General features: G+C 42.2%; 1 protein-coding gene across 3 annotated transcripts in view; it reads right to left on the bottom strand.

Annotated features, from left to right (window-relative positions):
• Positions 1 to 12,438, bottom strand: part of RASA2 (RAS p21 protein activator 2) — a 116,083-nt gene extending 103,645 nt beyond the window's left edge. For all 3 annotated transcript variants that reach the window (XR_011074278.1, XM_068546013.1, XM_068546014.1), the window contains exon 1: positions 12,300 to 12,438. Coding sequence is in view for 2 of the 3 variants with exons in the window: in XM_068546013.1 (XP_068402114.1) it covers positions 12,300 to 12,432 (133 nt within the window). In the remaining variant the exon portion in view is untranslated. The remainder of the gene's footprint in view (positions 1 to 12,299) is intronic.
• Between the last annotated feature and the right edge of the window lie 382 nt (positions 12,439 to 12,820).

Raw genomic sequence — 12,820 nt, 5'->3', positions numbered from 1 at the left:
TGATTACTAGGAAAGGAGCAGAAAATCATGTTTTCAACATGCTACATTTTCATTTATCATTCAACCAATTTCTAGATACCTAATAAATACTTCCTATAAAAAATCTTACACAAGAGCTCTCTCTCGTTCCTTTATCTTTACAGTTCTCAATGGAGAAAGGAAGAGAAAAACTGCCGTAATCACACATGACCTTCCAAAAGGTTTCCTATTCACCCTCTTCAGAGTATGTCAGATTGCCCCAGGTGTACAGTAACAAAAAAGGAGGGGGGGTACCTAAGAACCACTGAAGAGAAAAAAGTTACATAGCTGTTATTTCGCTCTCTAGTTGTCACCTCGCAAGCACCACTGGAAAATTATACATTTATATTTATGATACTGTTGAGACAGAGAATGAGACACCAATAGGCATATGGTGACTGCTGGAATATCTACTAGTAAGTAGGGTTTTCCAATGCATAAATTAACATGATCAGATAACTAGATTGTCAAGCAACTTTTCTCACTCCCAATAAATGATAAATTACCTTTCAAAAATATAATCTGAGATTCTATAATCCCACTCAACTGGTAATCTTAAAAAAAAATCAACACATTACATAATTCCTAGCAGAAATCTGGTTCTACCTAAGAACAGGCACTATGATATCACCCTGGGACCTGGAGGTCAAAGAAACAGGGAATAATAAAGTTTCACTAACACTGCACTCCTACTCCATCATGGAAATAAGGTACTGTGCAATCACCAGTAAAACATAAACGAGGTAACAGCACTCTGTGAGCACTTGAGTGGGCAAAGGACTCCAGGAATCCAGTATAGTTTAGGTGGCTAGCCTAAACTCAGTGAGCAAAGAACTGTTTTGTGGTTATAAAACCTGAACAACATAAAGTACAACCCTTGACAAGGCATAAAGTCAAGGTTAAAGCATGAATTCCATGGCAACTCCTCAAAAATGCCCTACTAGGTAAGATGCAGCTCCTCAGTGTGAAAGTCTACAGAACATATAGTTAGGGGCCAATTGTTTTACACAAGTCATGTGCATAATAATTATCATACAGTTATCTATATTGCTATCATATTAATCACCTCCGACTGAAGCTCAGGCCGGAACAAGAAGTTAGGAAACTACTGTACATGAAAAGGCAAGTTTCGCAAGGTATTGCCAGGAAACCTCCATGGGTTATAGAGAGACGTCACCAAGTTGCAGGCAGGATCTTCCTGTGGTTTGCCTTGCCCACTTCTGGTTTCAGTTTTGAACGTGTGCTGATCCCTAAGCTCCCTACAGCCCCTTCTCAAGTAGCAAACCAAACAGAAGCACATATGGCAGAAATCTCTCCTAGGATAGGCCAATGGTCCCTACAGCTACAAGAAACTTAAAGGCTCCTAAGCTGACCAAGAGAGACTAGTATGGCAAGCAAATGAAAGGCCCAAAGCCAGGTGGTGACAGAACTAAGGGCTACATGGACAGGCCATATATGGGATAAGGCTACTACTTCTGGTAACAGCATCCAGAAAGCCAAAATGGGACTCAATCATGACCCAGAGTTTTTCAAAAAAAAAAAAAAAAGTTGCACCTAGATATAAAGAAGTTGCACCCACACAGGTGCATGTATATGGGGTGTGTGTGTGTGCACGTGTGTGTTTTCTAAGAGAACCGTTAACATGCACAAACCCACAGGAGCACAGCCAAGCAGACAGAAGAATAACATTTTTTGTGAAACCCGAAAACAGTACTAAAGATAAATTTTTATAGCATTCCAACATTCTAATTTTATTGACATTAGACCATAACCAATTTAGGGATAATTATTAACTTCTTGACAACAGAAATGTACTCATCAGTTCTTCCCAATATACCAACTCACAGGCAACTTGGTAGAGAAAAGGACATGGACTTTGGCATCTTAAAGACCTTCTGGGGCTTCCCTGGTGGCGCAGTGGTTGAGAATCTGCCTGCCAATGCGGGGCACACGGGTTCGAGCCCCGGTCTGGGAAGATCCCACATGCCGCGGAGCAGCTGGGCCCGTGAGCCACAATTACTGAGCCTGCGCGTCTGGAGCCTGTGCTCCGCAACAAGAGAGGCCACGATAGTGAGAGGCCCGCGCACCGCGATGAAGAGAGGCCCCCACTTGCCGCAACTAGAGAAAGCCCTAGCACAGAAACGAAGACCCAACACAGCTATAAATAAATAAATAAATAATTTTTAAAAAAAGACCTTCTGAATACCTGACCCTGCCCCTTTGAACCCTGAGCAAATAACCTTTCCGTCTGCTTCTTTGCTAAAATAGGAATTAATAACAAACTTCTTCATGAAATTGGATTAAATGAAATAATTTACAAATTATCCTAACACAGCACCTGGAAAAGGGTAAATACTCAACGAATGTTAGTTCACTTCCCCCATCTACCAAGAAAATTTTTTTATAAAATAAAACTGTCCAGGGACTTCCCTGGTGGCACAGTGGTTAAGACTTCGAGCTCCCAATGCAGGGGGCCTGGGTTCGATCCCTGGTCAGGGAACTAGATCCCACATGCATGCTGCAACTAAGAGTTGGCATGCCACAACTAAGAAGCCCGCGTGCTGCAATTAAGGAGCCCGTGAGCCACAGCTAAGACCCAGCAAACCAAATAAATAAATAAACATTTAATAAAATAAAGAAATAAAACTGCCCAAATTCAAAACCAAGAGGTTCTGTACCACTCACACAAATGTTAACAATATTTTAAGGGATCAAAATTATTCTTTTTACTATATTCCTCTGAAACAAAACACTGAATTTTTTTTAAAGTCAACTTTCTGAATACAAACAATTGGTGAAAACAGGCAGAGCATGTGGGAATTCACTGTATTACTCTTACAGTTTTGTGTGTGCAAAGTTATATCAAAATTAAAAGTTACCCAAAAAATTGACAGAAAAATTGACTTTATTTCTATGTGCACTCAAAATGTTACCCAACTTAACATTTGGTTGCCCTTATTTTTGCAGATAGGATAGTCTTCAACAGTTAGAGAAAGAGAGGCTCTCACAGAATAAGACAAATATTGTATAAAATTCACTTATACAAATAGTCATTTTTTGATAACATTCCTCATACGTAAATACACTCTCCAGAAAAGTAAACCATTATAAGGCCAATTCCCTTTGTCCACCACTGACATAACCAATGTTGTTTATCTTTTCAAACATCTTTCTGTGCATTTTTCCATATACATATACAGAAGTCACATATAACTACACATACCACTCTAACAACTGGCTTCTTTCTTATTCAACGATACCTCTTGAAGTTCTTTCCTTTCATACTATAGATTCATCTCATTCTTTTTAGCTGTTATAAAATATGTATATGAACATACTACTTAGCCATCATCCTACTGATGGACACTTAAATTGCCTCTGTTTTGTTTTACCAACAAGGTAACATTAAACATGTTTGTATATACCTCTTCTGCAACCGTGTGTTTCTGTAGGGCAGATATGTAGAAGTAGAAATGCATAGGGTATACACACTTAAATTTTTAACATATTGCCAAAATGCTCTCCAACACTGCTTTCCAATTTAAACTCAAGCAACAGTGAAGAAAGTACCTGTTTCCCTAAACCCTCACCAAATACTGAAATCAATGAGCTCTTCTTTTCTCACAAACTAATGACTTTTTAAAATCTGTATTTCCCTGATTAATTTTTGTTAAACCTTTCCAGTATTTTCTTATGTTTACTGGCCTTTTGTATCTTCTTTTCTGTGGAATGCCTATTCATAGCCTTCATTTTTCTAATGGCCTTTTCCTTTTTAAAATTTGGATGAACTTTTTATATACTTTGGACACTAACAAATAAGGAGTATAGATAGTAGGCTAAGAGTAACAGAGCTAGTCTGCCCATGGCTCACTCGCTGTCTGATCTTGACAAGTTACTTAGTTTAGGCTCAGTTAAACTAAGGCCTCCGCGCCTCAGCTTCCTCATCTGTAAAAATGTGGATAATACCTGTACTTATAGAGTCACCGTGATGATTTAGTTAACATACTTAAAGTGCTTTATCTTTTTTTTTTTTAAACATCTTTATTGGACTTAAAGTGCTTTCAGACAGTGCCTGGCACAGTATAAGTGTTATATAAGTGGTTTTTTTTTTCCTGTAGGATTTGCTGCAAGTATCTTCTCCCAATCTATTTATCTTTTAGCTCCTGTTTATAGTTAAGTCTTCATTTACTTTTCCTCAAACGATTCTTTTTCCATCTCTATTCTAATATCAGAAATTATATACGTAGACGAAACAAACAAAAGACTTCCCTCACTGGATCTCATAACCAACTTCTCCTCAAGAATAAACAGAGACATCAGCCAAAGCATCTAAATTTTAAAAAATCTTTCCGCTAAAAAGATAGCTAACTTCCTTACTGCATAAAGCATTCCCACAAATCAGTAAGACGACTGATAATCCAGCAGGAAAAAAGGCAAACCAAATAAACACCAAAAAATGGGGAAAAAAATGGCTCTTAAAAATATGAAGAAAGGGGTTTCCCTGGTGGTGCAATGGTTAAGAATCCGCCTGCCAATGCAGGGGACAGTGTTCGAGCCCTGGTCCGGGAAGATCCCACATGCCGCGGAGCAACTAAGCCCCTGCGCCACAACTACTGAGCCTGTGCTCTAGAGCCCGTGAGCCACAACTACTGAGCCCGCGTGCCACAACTACTGAAGCCCGTGTGCCTAGAGCCCATGCTCCGCAACAAGAGAAGCCACCACAATAACCAGCCCGCGCACCGCAATAAAGAGTAGCCCCCGCTCGCCGCAACTAGAGAAAGCCCGCGCACAGCAACGAAGACCCAACACAGCCAAAAATAAAAATAAATAAATAAATTTATTTTAAAAAATATGAAGAAATCCTCAACCTCATTTAGAAGTGCAAATTAAAACTAAATATTAGGTGTTCCTTTTCATCTTACAGACCAGTAAAGATCAAGAAGTTTTAAAATACACACTATGGGGGTGTAAAGAAACAGGCATTCATATATTGCTGCTGGGAGCATAAACTGTTATACTTTCTATGAAAAGCAATTTGCCACTGTCCTTTGAACATAAAAATGCACATACCACTCAATTCATCAATTTAACATCTAGGAATTTATCCTACAGACACATGCATTCATATGAAAAATAAAATACCTACAAAATTATTTACTGCAGTAATGTTTGTAATAGCAAAGACTGGAAATAATCTAAATGTCCAGTCCAGGGGACTGGCTAAATAAACTGTGGTATATAGAGATGATGAAATTTTATGCAGCTGTTAAAAAAATGAGGCAGTTCCCCCTCCCTCCCTCCCTCCCCCCCATATATATACGCACATATATTTATGAAAAATCGTCAAGCTACTATTAAGTGTAAAAAGGCAAGATGCAAACAATGTGTATATTTTGTTGTGATATGTATATTGGTGAGACAGAGATATTAATACTCATACGTTTAAGTATAAATGCTTAAATAATCTCTGTAGGGATACAAAAGAAATTAATTGGTAATGCTTGCTTCTGAAGAGGGAATGGCTAGGGGAATAAAAGAAGTGAGAAAAATTAACTTTTTAATGTATACCCTTATGTACCTTTTGAATTTTGTACCAAGTATTTGTACTATCTAATCAAATGAATAAATAAACCTTTAAAAATAATCAAATGAAAACCTCCCTGTGATCACACCAAACTTTCTACTGGTACCCTTTATTCTTTTTTTGTTTTGTTTTTGTTTTTGTTTTTGCCATGCCACGCGGCATGCAGGATCTTCTCCGATCAGGGATTGAACCCGTGCCCCCTGCATTGGGAGCGCAGAGTCTTAACCACTGGACCGCCAGGGAAGTCGCTGGTACCCTTTAAATGGTCATGCATAGCAGGTTGCTAACATTCAGGTAGTTGGTGGCTCGTCTGTTCAATGGGCAAAAGCAGAAGCTCACCATCCTAGCTGCCCATTAACAAACCCTGTGGAATGTTTTAAACCTACAGGTGCCCAGGTACCACCCCAGAAATTCTGATTTAGTAGGTCTGGAGTAAAGCCTGGGCATCAGAATTTTTTAAGTTCACAGGTGACACCGATGGGCAGTCAGGTCTGAAAACAGCTGAGTTAGAGCATAACAAAAAAAGGTAAACATCCAGCCTCAGTCTCCACCTAGATTACAACCACAGTTTCATCACTAACCCTAACTACTTCACAAAGTTCTTAAAAAGGAACAGATGAGAGTATGTAGCTGGCACAGTGAAAATCTATTACTACTTCTGGACATTATCATTAGATAGGCAGTGTAATCTCCATATATTAAACACAGTACTTTTGCAACACTCATACTAATGAGTTCATCCTATGTAGCATTTTAGCAAAAACTTTGATAGGAGTGGACTAGTGGCCAACAGGCCATTAACTGTGTGACAGTGGAGTCTCTGAGTGTCAACTTCTTCATTTGTAAAGTGAGGGGACTGAACAAGATATGTTCTCTACCTTCCAGCTCTAAACTTTTATAATTCGCTAAGAATACAGTTGTCTAAAAGCAACTATTGCTTTAGGATAAACTAGTAAGAACCTTTTTCATCTCATTCACTGCTTAGGCCCATTTCACAGTCCAGTAGGTTGGTGCCCTGACACACACTCAGATGTGTACTGTGTACTGCTGAATAAAGTAATGGTCGCAAAAAAAAAAAACTTGTCAGGATTCAAACAATCTTATCTAATAAATCTTCGTGCATATTACACACAATAAGTATACTAAACACATTTAGTATAGTGTTTATTACAGTATATTGCATATTACACATGATAAGTATACTAAACACATTTAAGCACTAAAATAAAAGCATCCAATGTACTGTCTTAAAGTATTAATAAATGTTTCAAGTTAAAAGGCAACAATCAAAGACTCAGTGCTGGACGGGATGTTAAAGACCACAACCAAACCCTTCATTTTACAAGTAAGAAAACAGAAGCTCAGCAAAGTTAAAGAATTTGCCCAAAGTCATTCTGTCATTAATGATATTCTTAGAACTAAGCTCACTGTAACAAATTTGTCAAGTACTGTTCATTCATGTTTGCATGTCTATTGGTATAGCCTTATAAAGTATATTATTTTAGCTAGGGATTTTGGTGAAAATAATGACATACAAAACTAAAGATGTATTGTAGAAATTTCTTTATATACATAAAAAGTTTCTTAATTTACATTAATTGATTACTATACAACAAAACTGATAGCAGCACTCAAAAGAAAACAGAATTTCATTAGGAGATAAAACATAATCTGCTATTATTGTCAAATAATTTCACAAAGCACATTAGCAAGAAATAGGATTAGCATCTATGATTAAAGGATAAAAACGATAGTTTTATTTCAGCTACGTTAGTTCCACAGTCTCTTAAGAGTCTATTCAAAGAGTTCTAAGTTAAAAAAGAAAAATTCTATGAACTCATTGAGGTTTACGTCCTGTCCTCCTCAGAGCAAATGATTAGCAGACTGCTCTGTGAACTTTTACAAAGAACCCTTTTCTCTCATTTTGATCCATCTGAAAGATGGATTCTTCTTCCATCTTAAATAACTCATCATCTCATTTCAAATTTCTGACAATAATGAGTTCTTAGCATGAACAAACCCTTTTTTAATCTCTATTAATTTATTAAATAACATCTCATTTCAAATGTCTGATAATAATGAATTCTCAGCATGAATAAACTCTTTTTAATCTCTCCCTCTCAATTCAATTGCATTGGTCAATAAAATGTTTTGATTTATATTTTATTACCAAAAAATTGAAACCTCCCATGACAAATAAAAATATTTAATGTGAAAGGTGGGAGTATTAGATTTTTCTTTCACAGGCTCAGGACCAATTAGTAACAATATTCATGGAATACGGTCAGGTAATAATATTCAATCCCCTAATAATAAGCAATCAGAGCATTCAGATAAATTTAATCCTTTTCCTAATAAGGCAACTTTGGCATCAATTCAAACCTAAGCTCAGCTGGAACTGTGATTTTGAAAGGGATGAACTTCCTGCTACAGACCCATGTAGTTTTTTTTTAATAATACTATCATCTTCTAGTTTGTTTAGCTGTAAAATTTACAGAACACTTTCACATATAGTACGTATCTCAAATCCTCCTCAGGATAACATAGTGAGAGGTAAGGCATTTTCTAAAGGCCTATTTTGTTCTAGGCACCATGCTGACACCTGGACATTAAAAAAAAAAAAAGAATGAATTCTACCTTGGAAGAACTCACAGTCTAATGGGGGAAGTAAATGATTTCTATACACTGTGTTACAAGGAAATCAACAACAATTTGTGATTCCCCAGCGGTACAAAGGCCTAACACATTCTCTCCAGGAATGAGGGTAGCAGTGTCCCACAAAAAAGGCTTTGGTCAGGAGATCACATGGAGCAGGCTTCTGAAGGATGAGTAGGAGTTCCCTGACATAAATATGGGGTGGAAGAAAGGAGAAGACACTCCCAAGCAGAGGGAACAACATGTACAAAATGGCTAGTGATGAGGTATTATTCCCATTTTAAAGGTGAGGAAGATAAGCTCAAAGGTAAGTGAGCTGCCTAAAGTCACATGAATAATAATTAACAATGTATGAAACAGAATTCAAGTCTCCTGATTTTAATCAGCTTTGTACATCAGGAAATGCCAGCACATGTTGGACCAGAACATAAAATAAACATTAAGTTTTTAGCTACTACTTTATTACTCCTTCCTAAGAGATAGCCCATATCTGATTCAGTTCCTGGGGGGATGAAGAGAATGATCGGGGAGGGGATTTATTTAATCCTCAAATCAAGCCTGTGAGATAGAGGTGTTTTAACTACCCCCACTTTACACAGAGAGACACACAGAGGTTAACAGAGAACAGAGAGACACACAGAGGTTAACAAAGGTCAGAAATTAAGTGAAGAATCAAACCCAGGTGACTAACCTGACCAAGCCTCTAAACTCAAGCACTTAACCATATCCCACGGATCCTACACAGGGAGACCACGTGAGTTCTGGGACGTATCGTGGTCCCACAGATCTCGTACTGTACCACACATCTCAACGTTCACACAAATCCTCATTGGCTCCCTTATCAATCTGGTCTCCCTTGAGCAGGTCAACCCATGCATAAGGTGGTCTGGGCTCTTTGAGCAACATTTTTACAACATGATTTAACTGGATGAGAGCAAACTTAACAAAAAGCAGTAACCAAAAAGGAGGACATGACAAAATAACAGCACGAAGCCTGAAAGTATAAAGGAGAAAGCCCCAACTCCCATCTTTCACTTGTGTATGGGTTTTTTAGGGGGAAGGGGCCCATGTCAAAGTGCTTCAAGAGGACTAACATACCGGCCACTCATTGCACAGGAGTTCACACCAAAGGATGGAGTCTGGAGTACAACCTTGCTTTCCTTGATCAAAGGTTCATACAACTCTGAAGACATCCAACAACTAAACCTGGCTCTTTAATATTAATATTTGGAGCTGCCGTGGTTTCCTACTGCACTAATATGACCTCAAGGAATTAGGGATCCGCACATAAGCTCAAATACTGTAGCAACACTGGATTTGCTAATGTCAGTTGATTGTTTGAAAGTGACCACAAAATGTCATTTCACCTGGTGAAGTATACGGGGAATACATGGGATACATGGAAATATATGGGAAATTTAATAAATACTGGAGTGATACGCCTAAAGAAGGTTGTGGACTACTATTCTAGAACTTTAGAGAGATATAAATCCAACCCTCCCACTTTCTGCTGGAATAATCTGGAGTTGAAGGGTCCTACCCAAGTCCAGTAGAAAGAACATTTCCTTTCAGGCTCACTTTCAGACCTACGAATCTATAATTCCCCAAGTCAAAGGCTCTCAATCAGCAGTTGGAATCTGCCAGCACATCTCCAGGCTGGTGGGCACATCAGGCTTTCCTCCGAGGTCTCTCTCCCAGCATGGTGAAAAGTAAAGCTGACACAGTTACCCACACCCCCAAGCTGCTTAATATCTGCACAGTCAGAACCGCTATCATCCCATTTCTGTGACTTTAGCACCTGCTAATAATGACACTTCCAGCCCCCCAGCCCCCAACCTGCAAAACCCACATGTCAGTTTCAGGGAAACAGAAAACAGCATCTCTTCACAGGGTTCTGAAGGTCAACCAACTCTAGATTACACCAGCTAAAAGGAGGGCAGAGAAACGGAGAGGGGAGATGGGGAGAAGCTTCGTATATAAGTTTCCTAATACCTTTTTTCTATGAAACAGACACTCCAAGACCTGAGCTATAAGCTGAGCAATTCAAAAAGCAAGAAGCTGACTGCGATAACAGATGTAATACTTCGACTATGGTTAAAGAGGTAATATCATTCCCAGCAAACTGGATGTTCAATCTCCAAGTCTGGGTAGTGGGGTTGCTCTCCCATAGAAACAAAGTTGAGTTTTTTTATTTGTAGGCCCAAGTTTCACTCACAGTGATATCACTTACTGTGCTATCTTTGCCATGGAGCAGGTGAAAGTTCAGGGCAGCTAAATCCTTCTGGAAACAGCCCGACCCTAACTCTCGATTCCAAGATATGTGTATATGTAGTTCCATGGTATAACCCGCAGTTATGTAAATCAGCGAGACTCCAACAGACACTGCCTAGCATCAAGTGACACTAAAATATAAAGTAGTGAAAATCTGAAAAATCAGATCAGTGGGGGGTGCTCTGGCCCATTCATTTATAGTTTTCCCAAATATTAAATTAGATATATGCAAATATTAAGCATACGACTTAATTTGAATACTGAAAAGATTTTATACCCTAGTAGGTTGTGTTGGGATCCTGGATATAGACAAGATCTCATTCTCTGGTGTCATTTTTCCGGGTTTTAAGAACTGTACTCTCTTAAGAACCCCAGCACTACTTCTGGAAATAAAAAGGTGAGAGAATTTAACATGTCTGCTTCTGAGGTTTAATAAAATCCCAAATACTTGAAAGGGGGATCAACTTGAAAAAGGATAGTGGGGAAATCCAACCTCAATTAATAATATCACTATTCAGGAAGAGGAAAATTTTACATTCTGTGCAAGAAAGAGCATTGTTAACCATTTTAATGCAATTCGATTTTCTTCATACAAAGTAAAAAGTACTCCTCATGACTAAGGGCTATTTACATGAAACGTGAAGCATGTAGCATGTTTCCAATCTGAGGATACGGAATCAAGAAAGCAAAGCTAATTTTCGACCAGAGCAAAAGTAAACTGTATTGATATATCTTACAAATAGCCAAAAAAAAAAGTGTTTCCTCTGAATAAACTACAGTACTGTGAAAAAATTGGCAATCTGACGCCAAAGGGTCATTTTTTTAAAAAATAAATGTCCAAATGACTGAATTCAAATGGTCTGTCTACAGTAACGCTCAGGGCCTCTGAGCAAAAATGTGAAGGCAACTAGGATGGCTCACTCACAAAAGTAACAATTAAAGGCATAAGAAAGAAAGGAATTAAGTGGGTTAAGTGCGGGCTGGATGACTGTTTTGAGACCTGCTCACAGGAAGCCACTACATCCTGCCTGAAGTCCCTGTCAGTCACGCTGTCTCTCGATTCAAGTCCCCGCCGCAGCGAGGTGGGGCGAGTACAGGTGTCCGGCCCCAGCCCCTCCCGGAGCGCTCACTCGCGAGCACCCGTGCGACGGCCAGTCGTGCCCCAGGGCGGCCCGTTTCCTCCAGCCCTGGGCGCCTTTTCCACCCTCGCCCCGGCTCGTGAACCCAGAAAACAGGCAGCCCCCTCCCCTCGGGCCAGCCCCAGTTCCCCGCCCTCCTCCTCCGGCCGCGCCTCCCGGTAATTACCGCCCGGCTCCCACCGCGGGGCCGCTCCCGACGCCAGCAGCCGCCCGCAGGCCTGCGTAGGAGGGCAGCCGGAAGCTCCTCACGCCCCCGGCCGCAGCCCGGGCCGGGGCGTCCCAGCGTCCAGGCCGCGCCCCAAAGCCGAGCCCCTCACGCCGGCGCTGCCCCCGCGCCCCCCCCCGCCCCGTCCCCGGCAAATTCCCGGCTCTCCACTCGCTCCGGACTGGGGCAGCCTCAGCCCACGCCGCCCCGTCCGGGAGACGCCTCCCCCAACACACCCCCCTTCCAGCCTCCCCGGGCCGGCCCTCCCCGCGCGCCTCGCCCGGCCCCCGCCCAGGCCACTCTTGGCCCCGGGGTCCCAGCGCGGCTCGGCGCCGCCACCCCCACGCGCCCGCCGCCCCCTCAGCCCCGCGGCCGCCAGCGGCGCCGCCGCCGCCGGGTGGGTTCCCTCACCCCGGCCCCCGCTTACAGATCTTGCCCCGCAGGCTCTGCAGCACTCGGACGTCGCGACTGTCCTCGTCCCCGGCCTCCGGCTCTGCCGTCGCAGTCGCCGCATCGGAAGAAGCCGCAGCAGCAGGCGCCGCCGCCGCCGCCGCCGCCATGGTGCCGCCCGGCCTGTGCCGCAGCCTGGCCGCCTGCGTAGCGGGGCGAGGCGGAGCCCAGCCGCGGCCTCCGCGAGGGCGAGCCGCGCGCCTGGCCCCGCCCCCGGGCCGCGGCCGGGCTCGCCGCGCCCCGCCCCGCTCCGCCCTGCCCCCGCCCCGCCAGGGGCCCCGCAGTCGCCGCCCCCGCTCTCCCCGAACCCGGGCAGCCAGGCGCGAACCCACCTCTTGGCTTTCCTCTTGGCCCCGTCAAAGCCCAGGCTCTAGCCAAGTGTGGCTCCGAGTCGTGGCTATGAGCAGCCTCAAAACCCCACTGAGAAAACACCGGCCCTCCCGAGATTCCCCAAATCCTCCTGGGAATGACTCCCCCCCGCCCCCCGCCGTCAGCGGA

Source organism: Eschrichtius robustus, chromosome 6, assembly GCF_028021215.1.
Source record: "Eschrichtius robustus isolate mEscRob2 chromosome 6, mEscRob2.pri, whole genome shotgun sequence".
In the NCBI taxonomy this organism is placed as follows: domain Eukaryota; kingdom Metazoa; phylum Chordata; class Mammalia; order Artiodactyla; family Eschrichtiidae; genus Eschrichtius; species Eschrichtius robustus.
Note: the sequence above shows the minus strand (reverse complement) of the source record. Positions and strands in the feature narration are given on the sequence as shown.